The 27,039-nt window shown below is 39.2% G+C and overlaps 1 protein-coding gene across 1 annotated transcript in view; it reads left to right on the forward strand.

Moving 5' to 3' along the window:
* Positions 1 to 990: 990 nt before the first annotated feature.
* LOC127625836 (interleukin-31 receptor subunit alpha-like) overlaps positions 991 to 27,039 on the forward strand; it is a 35,534-nt gene continuing 9,485 nt past the window's right edge. The window contains exons 1-14 of the mRNA XM_052101244.1: positions 991 to 1,161; positions 1,616 to 1,757; positions 4,186 to 4,361; positions 4,694 to 4,836; positions 4,927 to 4,960; positions 6,160 to 6,300; positions 8,451 to 8,527; positions 8,627 to 8,846; positions 9,198 to 9,335; positions 9,432 to 9,530; positions 19,350 to 19,493; positions 25,022 to 25,174; positions 25,320 to 25,404; positions 25,844 to 25,919. Coding sequence (XP_051957204.1) covers positions 1,107 to 1,161; positions 1,616 to 1,757; positions 4,186 to 4,361; positions 4,694 to 4,836; positions 4,927 to 4,960; positions 6,160 to 6,300; positions 8,451 to 8,527; positions 8,627 to 8,846; positions 9,198 to 9,335; positions 9,432 to 9,530; positions 19,350 to 19,493; positions 25,022 to 25,174; positions 25,320 to 25,404; positions 25,844 to 25,919 — 1,683 coding nt within the window. The 5' untranslated portion in view covers positions 991 to 1,106. The remainder of the gene's footprint in view (positions 1,162 to 1,615; positions 1,758 to 4,185; positions 4,362 to 4,693; positions 4,837 to 4,926; positions 4,961 to 6,159; positions 6,301 to 8,450; positions 8,528 to 8,626; positions 8,847 to 9,197; positions 9,336 to 9,431; positions 9,531 to 19,349; positions 19,494 to 25,021; positions 25,175 to 25,319; positions 25,405 to 25,843; positions 25,920 to 27,039) is intronic.

A 27,039-nucleotide genomic window follows, 5' to 3' on the forward strand; every position in this document is an offset into this window, starting at 1 on the left:
TTAGCTGCACAGTTACTATTAATAACTGAGGAAGTAGTTAATATCACTGTAATAGTAGCCACAAAGTGTGGTTAAACTTGAGCATTACCATTCCTCTCACCCACAAGAACACTTATAAAAAGTGAAACTGACATGCTCTAATCATTTGTTGGAAACCTGCATAGATAAGTGAGAACTGATACATTTATTTAGAGCCACAGGACTAAATAATTTTTGATAAATATAGACACACTAAGTCTGGATATCAGAGAACACAAATTAGTGACTTAATGTTAACCAGTGAAGATTAGTAATAAAGAGAGCTTAACAGGTGGCAGGGGAGAGATATTATGAGGCATCTAACAGGATTGATGACTGGTGAAGGGGGATTTTCTTAGCATAGATATGAACAGTATGTAATAAGTGCCAGTGCAGTTTTGTGCCTTTAGTATGCAGTGTTTACACAGTTCTAAACAACCTGGCTGATTCTACCAGACTTTGTGCAGCTTTCAGATTTTATGGAACGTTTTAAAGGGTTTGTGTTTAGGAATTAATGAGGATGTAAAAATGGAGTCAGTATCAGGGGTCAAATTCTGATACTTTTGCTAAAAGTCACCCACATCATGAAACGTAAAAAGCAGTAACCTGCCACTGTTACCTTAAGGAGCTATTTTTACCTGATCTAGCCCTTAAGAATTGTATTTGTCAGTATAAATATTCAAGTTGATTCAATTATATTTCTGACGTGAATAAAACCTGCTCATTTATGAGTTTAAGTTTGCTCAAGTGTTTAACGTCTCTATTCACTTGTAAAAGTAAAAGCATAACATCTTTCAAACATTTCGTGGCGGGGTACCAAACGGTGTGTTATTTCTCACAAAGTGAGAAAAGCTTCCCCTGCTGCTCTTGTGCTGTGGTTTGTGACGATGCAGTAGTTAACACCTCATTCTGCCCTAGACAGTGCATACAAACTGAACCCTCTCATGTTTCTCTAGTCTAGATGACTTCCAACCTGGTAGCTACAATGTGCGCTCTGGCTTCAGTGGTTGTTTGATATAAACTGCACGTGTACTCATCATCTCTTATAAGTGAGGTGTTTTTAGGGATCTGATTGAGCACTAGACGTGATGGAAAAGAGAGTGGTTTTGTTGGTGCTTGTTGTTTCTGTCAGTCTAACTGAAGGTATGTATGTCACTCACTTTTCTATGTTATGGCTGATGGTATCAGTGATGGCGCTCAGTCAATACCGCAGAGGACGATCATATAGAGATTTGCTTGATAGGTTTAACGGAAGTGAAGATGAAGATTTTGGGTGATTATAATAGTCCCACTCGTACTCCATGTGTGTTGAGATGGTGTGTAGATTTTATCTGAGCTGTGAACTCTACAAGCGTCTTTTGTCAAAACCGCCATTAAACAACTTTAAAACCACAGGATGTAAACAAAATTAAAGAACACCACGTTTTTGGACTTTAAATGTATAGATCAGATCAATAGAAATGCATACTTGTTTACAACCACTACAGCTTTTGACAAAAATTAAAGGTAAAATCATATTTTACCCTTGATTTTTGTCATTTATGTACTGTTGTCTAAATACAGCTGATTTTGAGTATTTCAATGTATTTCCTGGCAGGATGGAGGCGAGTTACAACGGGATGCATATCTACAACCAGTCCACTGTGTTACAAAAATTCAACTGGAAAAGAAGAGGACTTTTATTGTACATGGGCGGAGAGTAACCCTAAGCAGAAACCAACATACATGCTTCATATATGGTGAGTTCAGCATTCATTGTCATTTGTAACACAAGCAGATAACAGTTTCCTTATAATTATAAAAGTTGGTAATACTTTACAATAAGGTTCCATTCGTTAGCATTAGTTAATGCATTAGGTATCATGAACAAACTATTAACAATAAATTGTTTACAGCATTTATTAATCTTTGTTAATATTAGTTAATAAAAATACAATTGTTCATTGTTAGTTCATGTTAGTTCATAGTACATTAATGTTAACATATATAACTTTTGATTTTAAAATGTAACATTAACTAAGATTCCTGGGCTCTGCGTTTTTGGTGATGGGGTGGTCCTGAATGTGGGTGATTGATATATTGAGATCTGGGTTCTGACCGGTTTGATGATTGACAGGCGGGTAATCCTCAGGGGATGTAGGTCGTGTGGTGAGCCCTCATTTCATGAGTGGTGCATCGAGTTGGGCAGGGTGGCGGCATTTGAGGAGATGGTATATAGAAGGCTGGGCAACCTGGATGTACATCAGGAAGTGGGGCGGCTATCTGGCCTTTTTGGAGGGCTCTCGGCAGGCCCGGTTCCATGTCAGAATCACTGAGGGTGCTTCTGAAAATAGTGAGGGTGCTCTGTATAAAGTGGAGATGTATCACAATTACAAATTTTTTAATAGATGAAATCATGTTTAAATGCTACTTAAACAACGTAAAGAATAGTTTTTTTAATGTACAAAACATTTATTGCTACTGGGGTTTTTCCTCATGACCTGTCGCTGAAAATGACAGCAAAGTGCTGCGCCTGTAGATTAGGACACACTGATTTGCAAAATCATACACGTTTAAAAGATTTGATGCAGCATTTTTTTTTTTTTTGCATTAACAAAATGCAAGGATTTTCGTTTGTTTGCTGGGATTCAAAAAAATCTAATTTACAGTATTAGTCTTACATATTCAAATGAGCAGGGGTGTGCAATTATTTTGGTACTGGGGTGACATCAGCCATTAACATTAAGTTCAGAATTAGTAGTGTGCTCATGCACTCAATGAATGACGCACACATTTCTGAAGTGTATACAGACTGATGGGACCATTCTGTGATTGCTTGAAGTTTTGCTTCTATAATTCCTATCATGTGGTAGTAAAACTGAATAAAGGCTGAATCCAATTATGAATTGATTATTTTACCATACTTCAATGCAGTGGTAATTCAGTATTCAATTTAACACTCTATATCAGAAGTCTGGTTTAAAAGTAAAATATTCGGGAAAGAGATTCTAAAAGCTTATTATAATGTTGGCCGCAAAGTGGACCCGTTTACTTGTTTTATTCTCAAAACATTATCAACCTGTTTACACGCTCATGGGTCATGGTGTCAGTCTTGTCAATGGTTTATTTGGCATCCCATTCAGCACACAACTGAATAAAACAGGCTATATGACACTGATATATGATTACTACTAGAGTAACATTCACATACCTGTGCGAGAGACTTCAGTATTTCACAAAGAACAAACATTTCCTTCTCTCGCTTGCAGTCGTGCACTGTTGCGCGCTGTTTAGTTTTTTCAAAGAGGAGAGAGAGAGAGAGAGAGAGAGAGAGAGAGAGAGAGAGAGAGAGAGAGAGAGAGAGAGAGAGAGCGAGCGCGCGCACTCGCATTCATGGTTGCCAGATTGCATTAAGTATGACATAAAGCGAAATATTTCCTATTTGTGCAAGTATTAATATCCGATTAGGGTGTTGCATCTATTATCTGGCAACCATGAGCATTTTCAAATCTTGTGGATGCGCGACAGTTCCCAGAGACAGATAAATGAAATATCTAATAAAAAACGTTCATGATAAATCGACCTAGTTTGCCCTGGTCTGCAACTGAGGGTGCTCTAAATTTCTCACTCCGGTAGAACCGGTGTTCTGGCTCGCGGGGAGGAGAATAGTTTTTTTATGTCTCTAAATATTTTCTGCTGTTTTATTGTCTATTTGTGTGTCTTTGTCAGTTGGCTTTTGACCACTTGAGTGCTTGTTTGTGTCGGGTGTGTGGGGGTGGGGTGTGTGTGTGTGTGTGTGTGTGTGTGTGTGTGCAGGGTGCAGGAGGAAAATGTATGAATTCTTGTGGTTTGATTTAGCATTTTCTGTTATGTCTATTTGATTTGCTACATGGAATCAATAAATCATTTTTAATAATAATAAAAAAACATTAGCGAAGATTAATAAATGCTGTAAAAGTGTTGTTCATTGTTAGTTCATGTTAACTAAAGTTATTGTAAAGTGTTACCCAAAAGTCTTTATGAACATCAGAAAAAAGAAAAGATGAATTTATATTTGCATAATGTGCCACTTTGTGTAAAACAAAACGTGAATATTATATTGTCAAACAAGAGGTATTGAGGCAGGTTATACTTGGATGGATGTCAGTGCTTATAAATCGAATTCTCACTAATTCCTGGTGTGTACAGGGACAGTGAAAGGAAAAGTGTTATCATGCGTGTGAACACTGGAAGGCAGGCACAGAAATACCTTCTTTTGGAGGATCTAGGAACCACCTCCAGAAAGATGGAGATATGGGTACAGCGCCAAGTGGGCAACCTCACCTGTAATTCTAACAAAATCTCAGTCGTCCTTGAATGCGTAGGTGAGAAAACACTTCCGTTGAAACTATACTGTCTATTTCCTGGCAGTTTATACTAGATTAATAAGAGGTATGCAATGCAGGGAATTTTATGTCATTCATTTGTGCAATAGGAGATTGTGGAATTAAGATTAACTGTGAAACAGAAACTTAAATACATAAGTGCAAAACATACCTTGTGTCTTTGCATAGCTTATACTTTATAAATGTTAATTACATGGCTTTCTGGAATACTTGATTTTGATTGGCCAGTGGTCTTTAATTTATTTTTAATAATGATCGTGTTTAGGTTTTAAGCAGCATTTAATTGTATTGTAATCACTTTCACTCAACAGTCAAATATAGTGCACCTCAGATTACCGGTATGAAAAGGTCTGCTAAAAAACGCACACTGAATCTCACACTGGACAAACCGAAGGATAACAAAAGTGCTATATACGAGATCAGATGGAGGGAGAGAGACTCTGAATGGCAGATGGTAAGGCATTTAAAAAAATCTGATTCTGATACTATCATGTCCTGAACATAATCTGCTATTTTGCTAATATGATGTGTTTTGCAATTTCAGGATACATTTGAAACTGAGGACAACACTATCCAAGGTTAGGGTCTATTGTCCTGAATAATATTGTCCTTATATTATATAATATTGTCCTGAATAAATGATGTACTTGTAATTATGAAGAATAAGTTGATGATTTGGCAGCTGTTGTAGTATTATTTGAATGTTACCCTTTTGACATTACCAAACATAATGGGAATCAATGTTTTAAATTGAAGACAAAACCTGCAGAAATAATAAATATGTAAATAAGTAAATAAATACACAAATACATACATAAACAATTAAATCCACACATCTGTGCATAAATGAATAAATAAATAATTAAATGAGCGAAGAGATATACAGTACATATAAATAAATACAGTAAATACATCAATGCACCCATGTATTAAAAATAAAACAATATTAAACATAAATTGGTAGGTGGAAATGCAAAATATGGTAAAAGAAGTGCAAAATTGAAAGTTGATTTTAAATTCAATATTTCTATATTTATTTAGTCATTTATTTCTGTATGTAGTTCTGTTGCACTTGAATATCTACCTGGTAGTCACTCTATAGTTTCACTGTGATGCATGAACAGTTGTGGTACCCTCTTATTAGCATTTTAGGAGAAGGAATAACTAAATACAGAACTACATACAGATATAAATGAATCATTAAAGAAATATAGAAATGTAGAATTAAAAATCAACTTCAAATTTTGCAATTCCTTTACATTTTGTATTTCCCATTTATTTATCCTATTTAAACCATTTATTTAAGCTGTATAATGCATTTATTTCTTTGTATGTCATTTAATCATTTACATATTTATTTATGCAGGAATATGCACGTTTATTTATTTATTTATTATTTTTACAGGTTTCGTCCTCCATATTCATATGCCAAACGTGCACTTGCTGTTCCAGGCTGCTTGTATCAGCTTCAGCAAAGATTTTTTTGTTAATATTTCACTAAGTAATGCAGGCTTTGTGTGCAAACTATACTGGATTAAATATAAAAATAGACATAAAAACAGTCACAAAAATAACTAAATATATTGTTAAACTAATAATTTTATTTTTTTAGATGCCCAAAAAACATTATTAACATTATATGTGGGCCTCAGGGATACAAATTAATTTATAAATGTATAATATGTCCCCTTTAAATAATTTGAATATTAAAGGTTTGTGTGCTCAATGTCAATAGTTATTAAAACATGAAAACTGATTGAGTTGATTGTGTCTATAGATTTGTACACGCTACTGCTACAGAACCAGGTCGTTTATCAGGTCCAACTAAGGCGACAGGCCAGATTGCTGTTACATCCATGTAATGACACAATACATGCCCTATGGAGTGATTGGAGCCCCATGGTGGATGTTCCCCTAGGTTTGATTTCAGCTGTGTGACCCAGACAACAAAGTATAATTAAAACATTTGGTTAAAGCAATAGTTCACCCAAAAATATTTGTCAACATTTACTCACCCTAATATCATCCAAGATGTGCATGACATTCTTTCTTCTGCTGAACACAAACAGAGATTTTTAGAAGAATATTTCAGCTCTGTAGGTCCATACAAGGTCAAGGTCAATTTATTTTTATAGCACATTTAATAACACTAGTGTATACCAAAGCGCTGTACATATGCAAATTAAACAGTAACATGACACAGAGGAATAAAAGACTAATAAGAAAATAACACAAAACAAGAAATGGCCCATAAAGTCTACAAAAAACATTCATGTAAAAGCCAAGAAATACAGATACGTCTTCAGGCGTGATTTAAAAACAGGAAAGGAAGGGGCAGACCTAACATCCAGAAGTACACTGTTCCATAGTCTAGGGCCGGCAACAGAAAAAGCATGATCCCTTTAAACTTTAGGCGAGAGCGAGGTATTTGCAGGAGAAATTTGTCCGAAGATCTGAGGGTTCTAGGGGATCGTTGATAGCTCAGGAGTTCTGACAGATAAGAAGGGGCCACATCATTTAAAGCTTTATAAACAAATAACAAGATCTTAAAATGGATCCTATAATGCACCGGTAACCAGTGGATAGATGCTAAAACCGGTGAAATGTGTTCCCTCTTCTTAGCACCAGTAAGCGATCTAGCAGCTGCGTTTTGGACCAACTGCAGGTGATACAGAGATGAATGATATAGACCCATATACAGAGCATTTGAATAGTCAAGTCTAGATAAGTTGATGGCATGGATAACTGTCTCCAGATCCTTAAATGAGAGCAGAGGTTTTAATTAGCCTTAATTGAAAAAAGCTACTCCTCACCACAGCATTTATCTGTTTTCCAAACTTTAGCTCGGAGTCAAAAATCACACCTACTGTAGGTTTTTTGCAAAAGGATGAACTTTTGAAGACAGTGTATCTAGGTCCCTAGTGATATCAGAGACAGCACGAGGGAGACCAAACACAACAACCTCAGTTTTGCTCTCATTTAATTGGAGAAAGTTTTTTGCAGTACAGCATTTAATGTCCTCAAAGCATTTTAGAAGCACAGAGCAAGAGTAATTAGAACTAAGAGGAATATATAGCTGAGTATCATCGGCATAGTAATGATATGAATATAATATTTCCTCATGATAGAACCCAAAAGGAGCATATAGAGAGAAAATAGAATGGGTCCCAAGAGGGACCCTTGGGGTACACCCACAAGTGAACAATGCAGAAGAAGAGGACGAATTTACAATTTTAACCCTCACTGTCCTATCTCATACAATGCAAGTGAATGGTGGCCAGAACTTTGAAGGTCCAAAAAGCATATAAAGGCAGCTTAAATGTAATCTATACCTTCAGAAGCGATATGATTGGTTTTACTATAAATCTCCACTTTCACTTCCACATTCTTCTTCTTTTGTTTTTGGTGTTTCCCATTCTTTGTTCATATTGCCACCTACTGGGCACTGGGGTGAAATTAAAGGACAGATTACTTGTTTTGGTTCACCACTCACTTGCATTTTATGGACCTACAGAGCTGAAATATTCTTCTAAAAATCTTTGTTTGTGTCCAGCAGAAGAAAGAATGTCATACACATCTGGGATGGGTGAGTTAATGATGTGGGTAAACTATACCTTTAAATGAAAAGTTCACACAAAAATGAAAGTTCTGTCATAATTTACTCATGTGTTTAGAACCTGCATGACTTTCTTTCTACCGTGTAGCACAACTTTAGTTTTTTTTATTATTATTATAGCAGAATTCCCAAATGAATGGTGACCATAGCTGTCAAGCTAAAGTTTCAGCTATCAAATGGCTTCAGAAGACCTGGAAAACAGTGCACAAGTTTTAAGGACTTCTTTTTATGACTATTATTGTACTTCTTATCCATTTTGGAGCTTCACAGCCCCTGGTCACAATCTACTTTCATTTAATGGATTAAACAAGCTCAGTCATTCTGCCTAACATCTCATTTTGTGTTCATAAAAGAAAGTCAGATGGGTTTGGAATGACAAGAAGGTGAGTAAATGACAGAATTTTCATTTTTGGGTGAACTATCTCTTTAACAAATGTAACATCTTTCTGCAGAAATTAGCCGCAAACCAGTAATACGCTGGGTAGAAAAACAGAGAGATGTAAGCAGGGATGTTAATCTCACATGGGATGTAAGTATCAGATCCCCAGAGGAATTCAGAAATATTCACTATTGGATGGTGTGTGATTAGCAGGGAATTTGTATGATGCTCACATGTAATTTCCTTTAGGCCCCACCTGCTGAACAGTCTGTCGGGGGGGTGACGTACAAACTGAATTTCTCTGTCTGGCCTTGTGAAAAACACAATGAATTTAAATCCATAACAGTGAATCGAACCTTTCAAACCTCAATAACAATGTCTGAGGCCAGAGTGTCCATCATTGCAATTAACAAAGTTGGAATTTCACCTGTTCACCAGATCATCATTCCTGCTGTGAAACATTTGAACGGTAGGTATATTTATATACAAAGGGTCTTTGTGTGTTAGCATGTGAATGGTTAAGTTAAAAATTAACTTAAACGAAGTGAATTTCAGGGAAAGCTTTGCAAATAAGAATGGAGCCAGGTGGTCAATTTTTATGTCTTTGGGCAGATTTGCAAAAATAGATTGCAACTTTAAAAATAATTAAAAGATATTCTGATGTTTTGCCTCTCTTTTTAAAGATTTTTCAGATTTTTTGAATGACCCATATTCTTTATAAAATTATACCACATATCTTATACAATAAGTGTAAGTGAAAAAAAGAAGAAAGGAAAACAGAATCAGACACAAGCTGATATAGATTTCTCACCATTTTCAGCCTGCTCCAATCTTCCGAGAACAAATATAACCAAGAAAACCTGTTTAGAATGGTACAAGCTGGAAGACGGTGACACCCGACCAACGACTGTACACAACTCAAGCCATAAATTGTTCAAGGACATTGAAAATAGTACAGGTATTGTAAGTCTTTCATTCCATGTAGAGAATATTGTTCATAAACCATACAGTATGATCTGTGTATGCTAACTTTTGTGTCTAATTGTAATTAAAGATGTGGAGAAGTTTGTACGTCATTATTACTTCCTTCACACGATGAACAAGAAACATCATCAAACTCATGCCATGTGTCCTTTTTACTCAGAAGAGGGAGGTACAGTACGTTGAGGCTATTTAAGTGACTGGAACATTTAAGGAATAGTTTACCCAAAAATGAAAAATCGGGCATTATTTACTCACCCTAATTCATGTTGTTTTAAAGCATTTTACTTTTTTTCTTCCATTAAGCTCAAAAGGAGAAATTTTAAAGACGTTGTCATTCTTTTCCATGCAATTACAATGCATTGGGGTCTGATGCTTTCAAGCTTCAAAAAGGATGCAAAATCATTATAAAAGTATTGGTCTCCAATCACTGAAAAAATTATCAGATACTCAAAGCACCTTTTGGGGTTCCTCCAATGTTACACCAGCAGAACCCTCTGGAGATCCTCCAGACACCCTCAAATATTCTCTTTATGTGCTTAAAGAGAAAGTTCACCCAAAATGTTAAATCCTCTCATAATTTACTGACCCTATTGCCATCCCAGAATTGTACGACTGTCATTTGTCTGCTGAACACAAACAATAATATTTATTTAATATATGTTGAAGCTCTAAAAGGACATAAAGACAGCATAAAAGTAATCCATATGATGTCAGTGGTTAAACCTGTATCTTCAGAAGCGATATGATAGGTGTGGGTGAGAAACAAATTAATATTAAAGTCTAAATTAATTATTTATGATCAATCTCCACTTTCATTTTCTATTGTTTTTGGTGATTTGCATTCTTCATGCATATCGCAACCTACTGGGCAGTGAGGAGAATTTATGGTAAAAATGATGGACTTAAATATGGCTCACTTTCTCACACACACTTATCATCATGCTTCTGAAGAAATAGATTCAACCACTGGAGTCTTATGAAATACTTTTATGCTACCTCTACATGCATTTTGGAGCTTAAAAGAATGGTGCCCATTCACTTGCATGTAAAGACTTACAGAGATGAAATATTCTTCTAAAAACCTTAATTTGTGTTCAGCAGATGGAAAGTCATACGCATCTGGGATGGCCTGTGGGTGAGTAAACGATGAGAGAATTTTAATTTCCAACAGGCTTCCTCATTTCTCTTCTCAAACAATTACAGCCTGGTGACTTTTTGTCAAAGCTACGGATTATTTTTGTCCTCCATGGGCTATTGTTTGCTACCCTCTTGTATTGGAAATTCAAACTAACAACATTTTAGCGGTAAGAGCTGAGCGAAATTTGTGTTAAAGATGTGTAGCAACCCTGTCTTGAGCCCGGCTCGGTAGTGTGCAAGCTACCGCTCAAGCACGAACATTTGGCAGCCTTGCTTTGAGCCCAACTCAGCAACGAGCAGTCACAGTGTTGCATAACCATTACACTAGCCCTTTATTTATTGTTTTTATTTATTTATTTATTTATTTTTAAACTTAGAACAATAATTTATAAACCAATTATACATAACAATCAGATTAGTTCTCAGAATAATTACCAGCTAGGGTAACAGGCTATTTTGAAGCACATAAACAGCACCTTGTCTTGAGCCTCACTCGAGGAATTTGTTTAGAATAGTGAGTTGATTAGATTTTTTTCTTATTATTATTTTCCTTCTGGTAGAAGGTTAACTTTTATTTCTAGATAGTCTAATCCAAGTGGAAAATGATAAATTATTCTGAGAACTAATCTGATTGTTATGTATAATTGGTTTATAAATTACTGTTCTAAGTTTAAAAATAAATAAATAAAAACAATAAAAAAGAATTTTGGTGACTTTTGGTCACAGTACAGCCATGAATATGCCAAGGCAGTACGCACAATGCTCTAGCACAAAGGAGCTGTATGATTGCCATCAACTTTTCCTTAGGATTGGATCACCTCTGCAAGGCACTTACTAATCCTTGTATGAACTGCTAAATAATGTCAGTAGCTCAGAGACTGGTGAGCCTTAGGGAATGCGAGGAGACTGTGCCCAGGCCCCCCAATAAGGTAAAGAAGGCTTCCCTCTTGCTATAGTTAATTTGGAACCCTGTCTATGTCTTAGCAGAGGATTTTGAGTCTGTTGTATCAGGCATGGGCTATGAGGATTATGATGCCCACAGCGGCATCAAATACCACCTTCTAACAGAACCTGTTAGAAGTGGAAGACTTAACGCCTAGTGCACAGTCTGTACCACCAACCGAACCACAGTCAGCTATGGTCTTTAGCGGCAGCTCACTGACATCTCAAGATACTACAAAAAGCCACTCAGCCCGTCTGTAGAGCACTATAAATGTAGCTCTGGCAAAGCTGGGCCTAGATACACCACCCGCTCAAGCAGCAAGATCCAGTGCCTATTTTAGCTAGCGACTTCTTCGTGCCAGTTTGTAAAAACTTTGTGGTGGAGTTCTTAGCAGCCTTTAAGTCAGATGCACAGAGAACATGGGTGAGTCTGTCAGTCCGCACCCTGTCAAATATGGAGGAGGCTGAAGAAAACAGCCTTGCTAACATGCCTGCAGTAGACCCTTGCATTGCAGCACTGGTAGTTTCACCAGACGAGGCACTGTGTCCAAACACACGTTGCCCAAGTGCTGAATGCAAACGCACAGATGACCTCATCATTAAGGTTCACAACACAGTGACTCGAATGGTCAGGCTCTCTAATTCCCTGGCTTATGTGCTACTGGCTTTGCAGACATCATTATCAGGCAGTGGAGAGGAAAGGGCTCAATATGACCTCCTGAGTACAGCCTTGCAGATAGTGGGCTTCAAAGCCCAGGATCTAGGCAGACTGGTAGGCACACTGGTATGTGGCCGCCACCAGGTCTGGCTTGCTCAGACACCTTTGCCAGATGTGTGTAGGACCACGATCTGGGCCTTGCCTCTTGTCCTAGGCCATGTATTTGGACTGGCAGTGAAAGATGAGTGTTGGACACTGCAACCACTTCGGAACCCACAAGATGTCCATTACGACACCCACCGCAATGTCCGGCTTTCCACATTGGGGTGAGGAAGGTCAGGTACTGACTCGGCCCGGCCGGCGATTGGATTTTTAACAGCACAACATCTGGCCTACTGGCAAACTTTTGGGTCCATTGGGTCGTGCGCATAATGACAGAAGGGTACAGGATGCAATTCTATCACCGGCCACCCCTTAGCTCTCAGCCCAGGGTCACCATTGTTCAGAACACGGCCTTGCTACTTACGCAGAAGATTGATTCCCTTCTGAAGCAGGGAGAAATAGACATTGTGAACCCCCATGTTCCAGAAAAAGGGTTTTATTCAACATATTTAAAAATTCCAACAAAAGGAGGAGGCCAGCAGCCAATACTGGACCTCCACCAGCTAAACATATATTTAATGTTTCTTCCTTTCCACATGTTGTGTACTCTGGATGCTCCGCAAAGCTTCTGCCGAAGGGACTGGTTCACCTCAATGGACCTAAAGGATGCTTACTTTCAAATCCCAATGGCAAGTGAGCACAGGAGGTTCCTTCGCTTTACATTGAGGGGCTGCATATACCAGTTCAAGGTCCTTCCATTTGGCCTGTCTCTGGCCCCAAGAATGTTCACCAGATGCATTCAAGAAGCCCTATCACCGCGGATGCTCCAGGGATTGACGATTTTTCCATGCCTGGAGGATTGGCTAGTGTGTGCCTCCTCAAGGAAAAAGGCCATCCACAACACACTCACCAGGTCAAGAGCGCTACTTGCTCTCACATAGGAGCTCTGGACATGGGCTCATCCCAAGTGTCTCTCTCGAAGGGTAATGATCTCCCCACAGTTTTGGAATTTCTCTGTGGGATCCCCTTCATTTGCCTTGAATAAGCTCCCATTAAGTGGCTCTCATTAAAAACACCCTTTCGTGCAGTGCCAACGACCAAGTGTATCAGTGAATTACATGTGCATTCAGTCAGTCCTTCATGTCTCATCTGGGGTGTGGCAGACATGAGTGTTAAGTTGAGACCTAATCCGACATTCTTGCACAAGGTCCTCACACCAGGGTTCATAAATAATTCCGCTGATTTATCAGCATACACTGATAGCACTGATGATCAGTAACAGCGGAGATATGCCATACAGATCAGCTCTTTGTGTGTTTTGTGTAATTGAATTGGCTCACAAATGGCCTGCACCTGTTACTGGCCATTCCGTTTGGGGGATAACGACATTCTGGGCTGCTTTTAAAGGGGTTCCCTTATCAGAAATCTTTGATGCAGCCACATGGTCATCTCCTTGCACATTCTCTAATTTATATCGACTGAATGTTGCTTCATCTGCCAAGCTGACATCAGCAGTTCTGTCCCAGGAGTAAAGGTGATACTTGAGCCACTCCTTGTGACAGTGTGGGTACATGTCATCCCTGGTGGTCAGAAGATATAAGACTGTGACAGATTTGTTGAGGAAGTGGGGGTTAGGCAAACCATCCATGTAAATCTTTTCTTTCCACTTTTCAGCTGAACACCAAAACAGTTTTCTTTTCAGCACAATGTGAATGCACACACAGTCAGCTTTGTGTGTCTCTCTCTATCCCCTCCGGTGGTCTGGACACCCTTTCTATCCCTCTCTAGCTTTCACTGTAAAACAGAGCAGCTTTTAGAGATAATTTCCCACAGGTGTCAATACTTACCATTCTTTCTCTCCCAGCCTCGCTCTCCACAGACGTCACTCGGCAAGCCCACATCACCACATTCCCCCATCGCCTGACTCAGGCTGGGGAGCCATCCGGCGTTACGTACTCCATAGAGAGTTTGCGACTAATGGGGCGCTCCTCCTCCTCCACCATCTGGGACAGTACCACTCCCAACCCCCTGTCCGACGCATACGTCTGCAAGATAAAATGGAGAGTGAATTCAGGAGAGTGCAATAACGGCCCACCGCAAAGTGCAGCTTTCACCCGCATGAACACCTGACACAGCTCCGTCCACTGTACCGGATCTGGTGCCTCCTTTTCAGTCAGATCAGTCAGCGGGCAGGATGGTCGAATAATTAGGAAAAACCTATGATTATAGCCAGCCAGCCCAAGCTACTGTCTCACCTCCTTTTTGGTCTTAGGGCTTAGGCAGGCAGCAATCGTTGCGGTCTTATCAAAGTGGAAGCCCAGGTACCGTACACAATTGTGTACTTCTTTGGGTTTGCCATGAGTCCCGCTCGTTTCAATGACCTCAGGACAGCCCTCAGATTCTGCAGGTGCCACTGCCAGTCATTACTGTAAATAATGATATCATCCAGGCATGGAGCGGTGTAAGCAGCTTGCATCTGAGGATTCGGTCCATGAATCCATGAAACATAGCTGGGGCCCCAAACAAACCAAACAGAATTATCACGAATTAGTGTAATCTGAACGGTGTGGAAAATGGCATCTTTTCATTGGACATGGGAGTTAAGGGGATCTGCCAATATCCCTTCGTTTAATCCAGTGTCAAATAAAAGCGACCTGCACCCAACCGATCAAGGAGTTTATCAATCCGAGGCATTGGGTATGCTTCAAATTTAGACACCGCATTGACTTTTCTATAATCCACACAGAACCAGACTGAGCCATCACTCTTCACAACCAGCACCACTTTTTGTGCTCTGGTACACCTGGTGTGTACACCTACCCCTGGAGTTGTTTTGACATGGTGCTCTATGAGATTCGTATGAACGGGAAGAAGTGAGAACACGTCGAAGAATTGTCCTTGCAACCTCTGTGACTTGTGATGTGAGAGGTGGTCTCTGCGTGACCGGGGTGACTCGATCAGTGGATTTTCAGTTCACCACCAGTCTAAGCTCCTCCCTCTCCAGAACCACCATCGCCAAAGTCACGGGGACTGCCTCTCTCTGCGGTTTTAGGAGATTGAGGTGGTAAATGAGGTGCTTCACCTTTATTCATTTGTTTAACCTAATAATTTATTTTCCCGACTCGCCATGTGACCTTAAAGGGTTCTTGCCACTTGGAGAGTAATTTAGAGCTCGATGTGGGGAGCGATACAAGAACTTTATCTCCCGGTGCAAACTCCCATAGCCGAGTATTATATATTACAGCCAGCTTTGATGTTCTTGAGCAAATTCTCCTATGTTAATTGCCCCAGTGTGAGGAGTTTTGCCCTCAGGTCAAGAACGTACTGAATTTTGTTTTTGCTATTTGAAGGTCCCCATAGGAAGTCAAGCACACCGTGCGGTTGATGCCTGTACATTAATTCAAATGGAGAGAACCCTGTGGAGGCTTGCGGGACCTCACGTACGGCAAACAATAGGGGCTCGAGCCACTTGTCCCAATTTCGAGCGTCTTCATGCACAAACTTACGAATCATATTCTTTAGTGTCTGATTAAATCATTCGACCAAGCCGTCTGTTTGGGGGTGGTAAACACTGTTCCGAATTGATTTAATCCCCAATAATTCATACAGTGACATAAATGTAGTGCCAGTGAGGATTTATTTCGGAATCCCAACTCGGGATATTATTCTGAAGAGTGCCTCCACAATATTTTGTACAGGGATGTTACGCAGAGGCACTGCTTCCAGATTTCATGTTGCTTAGTCCACCAGAACCAACACAAAGCAATGCCCGTGTGCTATTCACTCTATTGGCCCGACAAGGTCCATGCCAATTCTTTCAAAAGGGACCTTGATCAATGGAAGAGGGCTTAAAGGCGCTTTTGGGGTGGCCGCGGGATTCCCCAGCTGACATTCACAGCATGCCTCACACCACCTGCGAACATCCCCGCTAATGCCCGGCCAATAGAAATGGGCCATCAGTTTATTGTTTTTCCTGCCCTAAGTGACCTGCCATCGGATTATTATGAGCCGTCTGGAATAGCATTTCCCGACGGCTCTTCTGTATTAACAGTTGGGTTGTATCCTCCTTTGTTTGAGTGTCTTGTGTCACTAATACAACCGATCCTTAATAATCTAAAAATACGGGTATGTGAGTGCAATGTCTGGCTGGAGGCATTGACCATCAATAATTTTCACTTGGTCAAAGGCGTAAGGGTCAACGTTTTGCGTCTTCTCCAGAGGGAAATCCCCTGCAGGGAACCCTCTAAGAAGTGGCTTCCCCCTCCCTTGGAGCTGACGTAGATGGTCCCGGCACCTCCTCCCCAGCCAGCAAATCACACAACCCACACCAATACACTTTTTTACAGGACCCGTCCATACAAATTCCCCTCAATAAAGTTATACATTCCAGCCAATTTGTACCCAAAATTAGTGGATGTGAGAGGCGGGGATTAACCGCAGCCTCGACACCGCTTTTGTCCCAGAAATTGAATAATGACATCACTCAATATTAATTCTGAATATCCCTGTGCACACACTTCACCTTCTATATCCAAAGACTGAACCAAACTTTGGTGAATGGAGGTTTGTTTACAACCTGAATCCACCAAGGAATGGTATAAACCCCCTTAATACTCACAGGTACACTCCTGCTCGATCGGTGGTGGCCTGTGGCTCGTCTGGGATCAATTTCTCCACCTCCATCACGGGGCATAGGTCCTGGAAATGCCCAGGTTCTCCGCAGTTCCAGTAGACCAGCATAGACTTCATGGGCACACCCGCAACAGTCGATTCACCAGCTTGTGGGGGAGAATGGGCAGGATTAGGGAATACCAGCAGCCCATGGGACCTGGGAACCAGTTTTGGGGTCAGAATTCCCAGTTTCCGGGGAATAGGAACAGGACAAGGGGAAGGAGAGGGGGAGGGAAAAGAGAGAGAGAAGAAGATGGTTCACCGGGTCTCGAATACAATGGCAAATGGTCCTCAGCCAACTGGATTGCCTCCGTCAGCGACACCGGGCAGTGGCACTGAACCCACTCAGCCTTTCCTTTTGATAACCAGCCAACAAACTGCTCCAGTACCACAAGGTTGATGACAGCCTCGACATCATAATCCTCTGCCAGCAGCCACCTCCGACAGGCATTGGAGCTGTTGAGCAGGCAAATGGTGCCTGCAGTGCTGCAGGTGTTGTTCGGGGTTACCACCAACTCGTTGCAAGATGGCCCGCTCTAGGTCTGCATACTCCAAGACATTTGCATCTGGAAGTTTGCTGAGATCTGGGCTTCCCCAGACGGCAAGGGCAGCTATTAGGCTGCCCACTGGGTGTTGGGCAAGCCCCACACTTCATCCGCCCTCTCGATGAGGTCAGTGAAGGCCTCTGGATCATCTTGTGGCCCCATCTTAGTGAGCGTTCTGTGGGGCTGGGCTATGGCTGCCACCAGGGTTGTGGCTGGAGTACTCCCTGGGCCATCAAATCCACAATATCTGTTTATCCTCCACCTGGCCTTGGAGCAGGACCTGGAAACGCTGCTCCTGCTCCACACATAAGTACAGGAGTGCTTGATGTTGGGTCTGGTGGATGTCGGCAAGAGTCTTGATGAATTCGGCTAATGGCAAGGCCTCCTAGATGGCGTTTCTTCCTCCTAATCCCGGGTTTCAGTACCACTGTGACAGATTGCTTGATACATTGAAGGAGGAATTGGGGGCCAGGTAAACTGTCCATGTGAATCTTTATTTTTCCACTTTTCAGCTTAACATCAAAACAGTTTTCTTTTCACCACAGTGTCAATTATTACCTTCTTCCTCTCCCTGTGTTTGGTGTGACACCCTATATTATAACATTGGTGACATCATACACAGATGTCATGGAGTGACTTTTTAGGGTATACATCTCTCAATCTGCGGCAACCATAAGGGAAACATCCAGTACAAAGGACCACCCTGGCGGTCATCCACTTCTCACATATTCACAGTTACATACATAACTAGCTTTGTCTGCATTAATTGGTAATAAAATGTGATCTGTCATCAAAGTCACAAGCATAGACAAAGCACAATATGCCTAAGCTGAAAACACATAAACAATTAAAATATTTTATGTCTTCACAGAACAAATCCCATTAAACATTCACAGTGTTTTGGTAAAAGTAAGTGAACCCTTGGATTTCATAACTGTCCGATCCTACATTGGCACCAATAACCTCAGTCAAGCATTTCAGGTAGCTGCGGATTAGACATGCACAACATGCAGAAGGGATTTTGGACCATATTCTTAGATTGTCTGCTGTAAATGGCTCTCTTGGGGTCAATCCACAGCATCTCTATTGGGTTAAGGTCTGGACTCTGACTGGGCAACTCCAAAAGGTGGATTTTCTTTTTTTTTTTGGAGACATTCTGTAGTTGATTTTCTTAAATGTTTAGGGTTATTGTCCTGCTGCATCATCCAAATTCTACTGAGCTTCAGCTGGTGCACAGCCACCCTAACATTTTCCCGTAGGATATCTTGATAAACTTTAAAATTATGAAAGAAATTGTCCAACTGTGGACAGATGAATATATAAGCTCTTCAAGATAACTTTGTAACCCTTTCATGCTATTTGCAAAGCAACAAATCTCGACCGTAGGTCTTCTGAAATCTCTTTTTTGTGAGGCATGGTCCACGTAAGTAGATGCTTCTTGTGAGTAACAAACTCAATATGTTTGAGTGTCAAAATAGCTGTAACCCACACTTCCAATCTCATTTAAAAAATGTAATGCCAGGTTTGCCAACTCCGGACTCCAATTAGCTTTTTTTTGTCATCTTTAGCCTAGGGATTCACCTACTTTTTCCACAGCACTGTTAATATTTTATGGAATATGTTCAATAAAAACATAAAAGATTCTAATTGTTTGTGTGTTGTTAACTTATACACATTGTGCTTTGTCTATACATGTGACTTTAATGAAGATAAGATCACATTTTATGATAAATTAATGCAGAAAAACAGCTAATTCCAAAGGATTCACATACTTTCCTTGCCACTGCATATAAAATTTTTACAGTGCAGATTCTGGAACCGGAATTTGAGTCATGAGTAAAGAATTTCCATTTTTGGGTAAACTATTCCGCAATAGAGATATAATCCAAAATATTCTCTAAATGCACAGTTGAAATTTATGCATTTGTTTCAGTGCCCACAAAAGGTCCGGACAAAGTGAGTTTTTTCAATGTCACACATGAGTCAGCTTTGGTGCGTTGGCATTCCATTCCTGTGGTGGCGCAGCGAGGATTTCTACAACAATATATAATTTGGATATCTGAACAGGGAAGCACAAGTAAGGAAAAAGTTTATAATATTATTGATTAATGGTATTGACTATTTTCTATGAGAACTTTTAGTTACAACTACAGTATAGATTTAAAATAAATCATGTTTACATTTTCTAAAGATTTTAGCATTTTCTCAGTGGTGCTGCCCTGTGCTAGACTCACCGCAAAGGTGATTTGGGTGGCTGTCTGTGCATTGCTAAGAAGTTGCAAAGGTGTTGTAAGAGGTTTTTAGTGAATATCTGTATGGTTGCTAAGTTGTTCATGTCAAATCGACATGTTGCTTCAAAGGTTTACGTACCCTGAAATCAATCACATTTAACTGAATAGCTGTCAAGTGCTATCCCCCATCCAACATTTTTAGCATCAAATGAAGTGTAATTACATTTCCCTTTAGCTCTACTGGGCAACCTCTAATACATGGGGTCTGGTCCAGTGGAAATAAATAATGGTGAGCGCGATTGAGAGGTTGCATTTTTGTTTTAAAAATGTACAGATTTTGCTCCACTGACAGTTATGTTTAAGGTTATGGTTTGGGGGAACGGTTTCTTTTGGAATTGTTTGACATCATAATCCACTGCTGAAAAAAAAGGTTGCTGAATCTATTGGAGCTCATATAAAAACTTTCACAGATGTGCTATTTGTCCTCCCGTCCTTCCTTCTTTTAAGGCAGCTAAGCAAGTCCGGCCTTCTTGAATACTTAAGTCCATTCTTTGTGTTCTTATCATTGAAGACCTTATATACTTATAGAGAAGTTCTTCTTCGTTGTTTGTTCAGTGGTAAAAAGAAGTTTGAAACAGCCAAACAATGGTATACTGTTTGCGAACATTCCACACTGCTGTGGGAGGTGTTTAGAGGTGCATTTAAATATGTAAATGGTCAGTAAAACCTAAACTATTGTGACATTAAAATGTGTTATCAATTACTTTATGCCTCATTCTATGAGTAGAATTCACACTAGATCAGTAAAAGATAATTTTTTTAACCACTCATGATGATTTAAAGTAATATGCAGTAGAAAATGCAATAAAATAGTTGTTTACAATCTGAATTCATTTTGCTAATGTGCTAACACGCTAGATGTGCCCATGCACCAATTACACTCTGTAATTGTAATTTATGATAACACAGATACTACTGCAAAGATGAGTGTATAAAAGAGTGTTAATGGGAAGAATACAGACCAAATAATGATGATAGGCATACCTTACTATGGGCTGATGTGTGAATGGCTTTCACTGCAGAAGGTACATGAATAAAGCAGCATATAAAACAAAAAAGTGAATGGGCACTATAGAGTATTTTAAAATATTTTTGTTGACGAATTAAACAAAATAAAAAACGCATGACGTTCTTGGAAAATGTCTCTAAGCGAATGATCGTACAAACGCAGGTACATTTTTGCCATATTGTGAACGGCTTGTAATGCAACTTAAAAAAATAAGCCCTTCCCGGACTTCCTAGGTTGTCTATTTAAGCCTGTAGACTGATTCATGCGAAGGGAGCGGGTCGATTTTCACACTCACAAGTGTGTAACGTTTATGCATGCTCCCGAGAGCCTTGCCTTAGACAGTAACCGCTTCTCTTCCGCTATTCAACAGTGACAACAAACTGCAACACTAGATAATGTTATCATAGAGATGGAATCCAGCACAATCCTCCCAGCACACCGTCTCCTACACAAATTCTGAGTAAAAAAAATTATCTACTAAATCCCTTCTGGCTAAGCGGAAACGTGATCGTGGTCAAGCGAAAACTAGAGTGAACATCGGCAGAGCATTTGATTCCTGGAGGGACCGTCGTTCGGTTTTGGGGATCAAATCCGACCCTGAATTGGCATTCTTCTTATTGGATGGGTAAGCTTACATATCTGCAAAGCATGGAAATATAGTGCCATAAGGATTGATCTGTGTAATTTTACTGAACTTGATCTTGCCTGCTAACGCTGATTAATTGCAAGCTACCTTGCTTCATAACTTTCAAATAATTTAAACAATCTTCTCTTTATGCTAAAAGTCAGGTTAATGTCAATATTAATCTGTAATTATTCAGCAAGGTAAACTACAATAACACATTAAATTAATGCTAGACAATGTTCAAGATAATGCAAAAGCTCCATTCATTAGTGTAACATAACTTACAAAATATATATTTCTATTATTATAAAACAAAAGCGCATCGATATATCAAAATGACAGTTGTGATGGAATTGTATCAACATATTTATAATATACAGTCTATTTTATAAACAGCCACTGTCATCATCCACCAAATTTAACTAACAGCTATTGATGAAGCTGGCTAGCTAGCTAGCGCTGACATAGGCTATCGTATAAATGCAGTTAGTGTATCATTCCAAGAAAAGTGATTACTTCAAACAACAGTCTCCCATAGTCAGACCTATATCCACACTTTGTTTTAGCCCTGTTCCAGCACTGGAGAGTCAAATATAATATACAGTCTCAAAGTTTCTAGTAAAAAAATCATAACTGTGTAATGTTAATTATGCTACCTCATCTGTCAGCATGATCAGTCTCTTTGTAAGTTACGTCAATGTTTTGGTCGATGCTCACTCACATCCATGGAGTGTGTGCACGAGCACGAGCAACAGGTAGCTGGCAGCAGTTCACTAAACGGCCACAGGTGTCATTAATAACAAGGGTTTCTGAATCTTACATGCTGCACTTTTAACTGATTTAATGCCGTGAATGGGAATTAGCTGTCAATCCGAAAGTAGGTGGAGCTCCAGGTGACATACACCAATTGCAGATAAGAAGGTGTTTAGCAGCGTGATTTTTAGTTGTTCCAGAGTGAAAAATTTATTTTACAATGCTGGGAACCAGTTATAACCGGGTAATTCTGTTCTGATAAGTTTTTCATGAAAATAACCAAAGTGTTTATCACAGTATATTTTTTGGAACCACATCACTTCATGTTGCCTGAATGACCAACTGTTACAAAACAACCAAAACGAATGCAAAAACACCTTCTTTTGGCCAGATTTTGTTCTAAATAACACCACACCCATTTTTTCTTTGATGGGGCTTTAAGAAACAGCCCATACGTTCAACAACACTTCCAACTGTGGGGTGCTGGCTAGCTCAGTGAGTATTGACGCTGAATACCACCCCTGGAGTTGTGAGTTTGAATCCAGAGTGTGCTGAGTGACTCCAGCCAGGTCACCTAAGCAACCAAAATGGCCTGGTTGCTAGGGACAGTAGAGTCACCTGGGGTAACCTCCTTATGGTCGCTATTAGTGGTTCTTGCTCTCAATGGGATGCGTGGTAAGTTGTGTATGCTGTGAGTCTCAGTGGTGTCATGCACAGCGAGCCATGTGATAAGATGCGTGGATTGACTATCTCAGAAGTGGAGGCAACTGAGACTTGTCCTCCACCACCCAGATTGAGGTGAGTAACCGTGCCACCACGAGGACCTAGTAAGTAATGGGAATTGGGCATGCCAAATTGGGGAGAAAAAGGGGAGAAAAAACAAAAAAAACACTTCCAACTTCGGCCACTGGGGGCAGTGATTTCAATTTTGGTAAGCACAGACCAAATTCAGTAGCAAAACTTTCGACTTACTGTTGCAGTATTTACAGTGTGCTCAGGCTTGAAATGACTTGGGAATGTAAATGTATGTTTTTTTTAAAAACCATTTTAGGTGAATACCAGTTGAATATTGAAAATCGATACGATACTACTTTATTTATCCCCAAAGGAAAATTGAGGCATTACAGTAGCAGAGACATAGATACCACAAAACAGAACAATAGCAATACAGTAAATCCAACATAATACAATAATAATTAAAAAACTTATGCTGAAAAAAAATTAAATAAAAATATATATACAAAATCAAACACCATCATCATACTGCAGAAATAATTATAATAGAATTTTAAATTGTAACATGCAGAAATGTAATGTAAGCATGGCGGATAGTGTTAATTTATGTAAAAAAATCACAGTGCTTGTAAATCAAATACACACACACACACACACACACACACACACACACACACACACACACACACACACACACACACACACACACACTCACACACACCCACACAATGTCATTCCATACTGTATAGCCAAAAATGTTGATGCTCATAATAGTTGTAACGTTAGTAGGTGGAGGCAGACGAAGGGTGAGGATCTAAATGCGGTTTTATTGAAAATAATAGGACAAACAAGACTGGAACAAATAAAACATCCACGATTGGGAAAACAAAACAAAAACACGAAAGATATCCAAGGAATACAAAGGCAGGATTAACATCTACGGAGAGCAAGGGTGACATTCACATACATACATACATACATACATACATACATACATACATACATACATACATACATACATACATACATACATACATACATACATACATACATACATACATACATACATACATACATACATACATACATACATACATACATACATACATACATACATACATACATACATACATACATACATACATACATACATACATACATACATACATACATACATACATACATATACAAACAACGATCGACAAGGAATGGAGAAACAACAGGGTTTAAATACACAGGGGTAATGAGCACTAAACGACATACAGGTGAGAACAATGACTGAGTGCTGGCAGTGATGAGGGCAGGGAACTATGGGAAGTGTAGTTTGTGACAATGACTAGTGAAACACGGGGCAGACAACAATAGTGCCAATCAATGCATACAACCCATTATTTATATATATATATATATATATATATATATATACACACACACACACACACATATATATATATAGAGAGAGAGAGAGAGAGCGAGAGAGAGAGAGAAAACGTATATATATATGTTTTTTATATGTTGATAAATTCATAAAAAGGTACACAGTATATACAAAATTAAAACTGTGTGCTTAATATGTTTAGTTCAGTGTACTGTTGTACATCCTAATTGCTGCAGATATAAAGGACCTAAAGTAGCATTCTTTCTTACATCGAGGTAGGAATCAATCTCATACTAAATGTGCTCTTTTGTGCAACAACAATGCTGTGTAATGGGTGAGAGGTTGCAAACATTTATGACTTTATGAATAGCATAGCTCTCCTCAATAAGCTGCACAATTTTGGTATTATTCATGTCCACAGTACAAATGTTAAGGGACAACTTACAAAGCAAAGTTTACTTAGGGTAAGAACCCTCCCCCCAAACCTTAGTATGTGCATTATCATGCATGTGCCCCAGTACCACTATCTACTGATACGCCACATTATTTGTGTAAACATTTTTTTATGCCTTTGTAGGTTTTTATAAATAAAGTTGGTCTTAAACTGCCTGGGAGAGCACACTGATTTAGAACTGGATAAACAAGTAATAAGCCCACCTGTAACTGAAGTAACTCTACCAGACACATTTTCTTTTGGCTAAGTTTAATATTACAGTACATGTGCCATCAATGTATTGATATCAACACAAAACTTGCATGCATCAATTAAAATATGTAGCCACTAACATCATGCTCTCTGTTTCTCTTGCTTAAGCACACCATCAAGTGCTGGCAAATGAAACAAGCTTCTTGATCAAGAACCTCCTACCGGCAACATCTTACACCGTTTCCATTGCTGGAAGAACAAAAGCTGGAGCAGGACCGAACTCTACTGTGAACTTTGAAACACAAAGTTCAAAAGGCATGGGTACTGATACACATCTTTTCTATCATTCAACATTCAGTCATTTCAATATGCGAGACTGGAACATTGTCTGCTTTATGTCATGTAAACACAATGAGGTTGGAGAATGAACCTGCCAACAGCAAATGTGTTCTGCCCTTTCATTCAGCCTTATCATGGCAGGACCAGACGATCATCATTGTCTGTGTGGTTGCACTCTTGTGTACAATAATCTGCTCTATAGCTGCCAGAAGGTGAGATTACCAAAACTCTGATGAATTGAGAGAAGGCCATATGATTAGCCTACAGAAATGCCATATTGTACATTCCTTTAACTTGACTTGTATGGACTTCTAATGCTAAGGTCATAGGTTCAATTCCCAAGAAACACACATACTGATAAAAATATATACCTTGAATGCATATTAAGTTGATAAGTTTCTGCCAAATCGGTGAATGAACAATAAGGTTTTATAATGAAATGTTTATTAAACCTTTATGTAATTCTTTTCCATTACATTTTTTGTTTAAAAAAAAAATCATATGTAGACATATGTAAACAAAACAAATTTCAAGCATTTAAGCATAAGCTTTTGAGAAAATTGCAGTCAAGTGTGTCCAAACTTTTGACTGGTAGTTTAAATATCATGTAAATTTATGTTAAATGTATTTATTTAAGTGTCTACTTCCCAGATTTAGGAGTAAGTTGTTACCTGTGGTACCCAGCCCTGTGATTCCTGCAACAGCATTCAGCTCTCCTCATGATCAGGTTAGCAACACAAACTGCTGAAGCATCAAAACCAATTTCAGATTAAACAACCTCAATATATTTTAAAAACATAATTGGTTGTGTTGTGCATTAAAAAGACTGTGATTCAAATTCCCCCAATACTGTAAGCAGAAACAAATGTGGTCAGGTCAAAATAACAACCACAAGACATCACATCCGCATATTTGCACTGATTTCATGTACCACAAAGGGATTCAGTGAGTAATGGTGGGAGAAAAGATAGTTTCAAAGCCCTCCGACAGCTATTTTACACACTCTGGCTCTTCTAATTAAACTATTTATTATTAAAATGCATCAAAATGTATAATGTTTGTAATATTTTGTTATTAAATGAATTTGCTGAACTGCCCTCTCTATGACTCTAACTCCAAACATATTCTACGTAAGTATGTGAATGGGAATGCAGACTCATCTTACTATGCAAGCTCGTTTTCACGCGTAATTGCATTGTGAGAGGGCATGTGTCAGAGCGCACGCAGCTCATAACCTAGCGCAAATATGCGCCATATTCTCAGCGTTGCAACAAGGGGAGCTACAGCGGATTTAGTTTTTTCAATCAACAACTGTCATGGAGGAGCTAAAATATGAGCAATTTCAGGTCTTGCAGAAGTTAAATTATACAAACATATTATTCTGTCATCTTTTTAGCCAATACAAAAGCATACTCCTCAGCTTTCAACATGTTAACTCCACCACATCCGGTTTTGTGGTGCCTAAAAAACTCTTACACCCCTTGAGGTCCAATGCTTGTAACTGCAAGAGCTCAAAAAACAGCTTTAAAGTACCATAAAAGTAGTATATACTGTACAACTTTTGTGTACATTCCAGGTCCCCTGAGGTCATTCGATAGTTTATGTGAGGAAAAGTCTGAAATTTAAGTAATTATTCATAGTTTATCTTCCCCTCTGCTGTAGCAGTCAAATCTCATTTGCAACTGCATTCCGCATAAAAAATGCAGCCTCAACGCTCCACAATGTACCTGGTCTCATAAAAACATGTAACTATACCTATATTTTTGCAAAAAGATTTTTACGTGGCTCGTTGTTTGTATCGCTGCAGTTTCCTGGTGAAATGGTCACTGGAGGTGCAACAACAACAA

Source organism: Xyrauchen texanus, chromosome 32 (genome assembly GCF_025860055.1).
Source record: "Xyrauchen texanus isolate HMW12.3.18 chromosome 32, RBS_HiC_50CHRs, whole genome shotgun sequence".
NCBI lineage: Eukaryota > Metazoa > Chordata > Actinopteri > Cypriniformes > Catostomidae > Xyrauchen > Xyrauchen texanus.